Here is a 2,419-nt window from a genome sequence, read left to right as displayed (position 1 = left end):
GTTTTGCTCTCTGTCTCTGTGTGAAACCCCATAGTCTCTCAGCTTTGCTCTGTAACCAAGTTTAGCCATTTCTGCCTTCTGGGTCCTCCAAACCAAGCTCTTCCCCATCTGGGTTTTCAGTTTCCTGCAAAACCCATATCCCATTTTGAAGCTGTGCTTCTGTTTTCCTCTGATCACTAATTCAGGGTTTAGGGTTTAAAGAAAGGTTTTTTCTTGGTTTCTTATTCCAGTTGAGCTGGGATTTCAGTTTCCAGTGAAAAATTTGGGTTAGTTTTTGGTTTTACAAAGCAACTGAGGTTATTTTCATGAACTGGGTCCCTAAATTTGTGTTCAAAAATGGGTATTGCAAACTCTAAGACCGAAAAGGACGCAGCTTTGAGTCTTTGTAGAGAGCGCAAGAGGTTCATCAAGCAAGCAATCGATTCAAGGTATGCATTAGCTGCTTCTCATGTCTCTTATACCAACTCACTTCGAACCATTGGCATTGCTCTCCGGCGTTATGCTGAGGCTGAGGTGTTGATAGAGTCTTCTCTGTGCACTTCAGACAAGACCCCATCACATTCCTCCTACCCTTCTCCGTCGCCGTCCCCGAAGATTTCGGGCTCCCCATTGCACAATGAGAGGCCCATTTCGCCTCCGGGGGTGGCGACATTGAGTTACATGAGGTCAGGAGGAGGTGGTGCTGCTGTGACTATGAGGTTCAACCCGGTTAGTAGTAGCTATGTGGATGAGGACATCCCATTGCCGCCACCGCCGCCTGATTCTTCTTGGGATTACTTTGATCCTGTTGATGCTGAAGAGAGTGAGAGCTTTAGGTTTGTGGGGAGTAGTGGAGTGGATGTGAATTGTGATGATATTAAAGGGTGGAGACAGATGAGGAGTGAGGAAGGTAATCATAGTAATGAATTTGATGAAGGAGGTAAGATGTTGGAGAAAGGGAGTGGTGAAGTGAGTGGTGATGTGGTGACTCGAAATGGAAGTGAAGAGCATAATGCCAATAGAGTGAGCTCGGAAGGAGTTGATGGTGAGTCCAGACAGTTAGTGGTGGGACGACGAAATGGCAATGAGGCTTCAAGGAGGGAGAGGAGTGTAGGAGAGAAGGATTTATGTGATGAGAGAGAGGACCCTTCAGAATTTATTACCCACAGAGCTAAAGACTTTCTTTCAAGCATAAAGGATATTGAGAATCGTTTTTTCAGAGCTTCGGAATCTGGGAGAGAGGTCTCAAGGATGCTTGAGTCAAATAAAATCAGGGTTGGATATTCAGAGGCAAAAGGTAATCCTTGTAAGAATGCAGAGCTTAAAGATCTGAATTTGATGCAGAGCTTTAAATTGTTTTGTATTCATGCCAGTAGTAATTTTAGATTTCTTCATTTTTAACTTCTGTTTTGGTTCATGAACCATTATATTCAATTTTGTAGGTAGGTCATCAGGGCTGGCTCTTCTTGGGACGTTCCAGCTTGTTTGTTGCCAGGGAAAGTCTTCACTTGTTTCTAGTGGTGAGTTGTAGCAATTGATTTACTTCACAAGCTAATTTGGGATGCAACAGTTCAATGGAATATGTCATTGATTCACCACTTCTTGGAAGTCAAACTTCTTTTTGTCAAGGCTAGGAGTTTTATGTTTGGTAAAAAGTAGCAGATAAACACAGCGGATCCATTTAATTTTGATTTGTTGCGTGGAATAGATTGCATAGTCGTTTGATTTACATATATTATCTTGTTTGTACATACATTCTGCCAAATAAATGAAAGCCTCATTCTGCCTGCATTTTACAGTGTGTCTACAATCTTGACCATAATTTGAGAATTTAATGTTCTTGTAGAACCTGAACATGTTACCAAAGTGATTACTTGGAAGCGAACAACATCTTCGAGATCTTCGTCATCAAGGAATCCCCTTGCTGGAGCATCAAAAGATGATGGTGATGACAGTGGAAGTGATTTTATTGAAGAGTTCTGTATGATTGCAGGAAGTCATTCCTCCACTCTAGATAGACTGTATGCATGGGAAAGAAAGCTATATGATGAAGTGAAGGTACTTTTACCAAGGCTTCTTTATCTGAGTGAATAATGAATAAGCTGGCTCCAAAATCTTATTGAACCTCTTGATTATAACCTACTGCCGTATGCTTTAAATGAACTACCATATGACTTGCGTGCTATAATAGATCAGGATTCAGCAAATAACTATGAATATGACATCATGAAGGTCCAAATTAGTTTTGGCGTAATATATGAAAAGTGTTATTTCAACCTTTCATTCCACATGTTGCAGAACTGTGTTTTGAGTACCTAGTATCTTGTGCTTAAAACTTCAATTCCTTACATACACACCTGACATACATCCTAGTTCAAATTGTGTGTATAGATGAGAGAGAGAGAGAGAGAGAGAGAGAGAGAGAGAGAGAGAGAGAGTA

At 41.1% G+C, this 2,419-nt stretch overlaps 1 protein-coding gene across 1 annotated transcript in view; it reads left to right on the top strand.

The window, feature by feature from the left end:
* Positions 1-336: 336 nt before the first annotated feature.
* LOC101302585 overlaps positions 337-2,419 on the top strand; it is a 5,118-nt gene continuing 3,035 nt past the window's right edge. Inside the window, exons 1-3 of the mRNA XM_004288173.1 lie at positions 337-1,276; positions 1,422-1,499; positions 1,826-2,037. Of these exons, the coding sequence (XP_004288221.1) occupies positions 337-1,276; positions 1,422-1,499; positions 1,826-2,037 (1,230 nt within the window). The remainder of the gene's footprint in view (positions 1,277-1,421; positions 1,500-1,825; positions 2,038-2,419) is intronic.

This window comes from Fragaria vesca, linkage group LG1 (genome assembly GCF_000184155.1).
Source record: "Fragaria vesca subsp. vesca linkage group LG1, FraVesHawaii_1.0, whole genome shotgun sequence".
Lineage (NCBI taxonomy): Eukaryota > Viridiplantae > Streptophyta > Magnoliopsida > Rosales > Rosaceae > Fragaria > Fragaria vesca.
The sequence above is the reverse complement of the archived record's forward strand: the minus strand, read 5'-3'. Positions and strand labels throughout refer to the sequence as shown.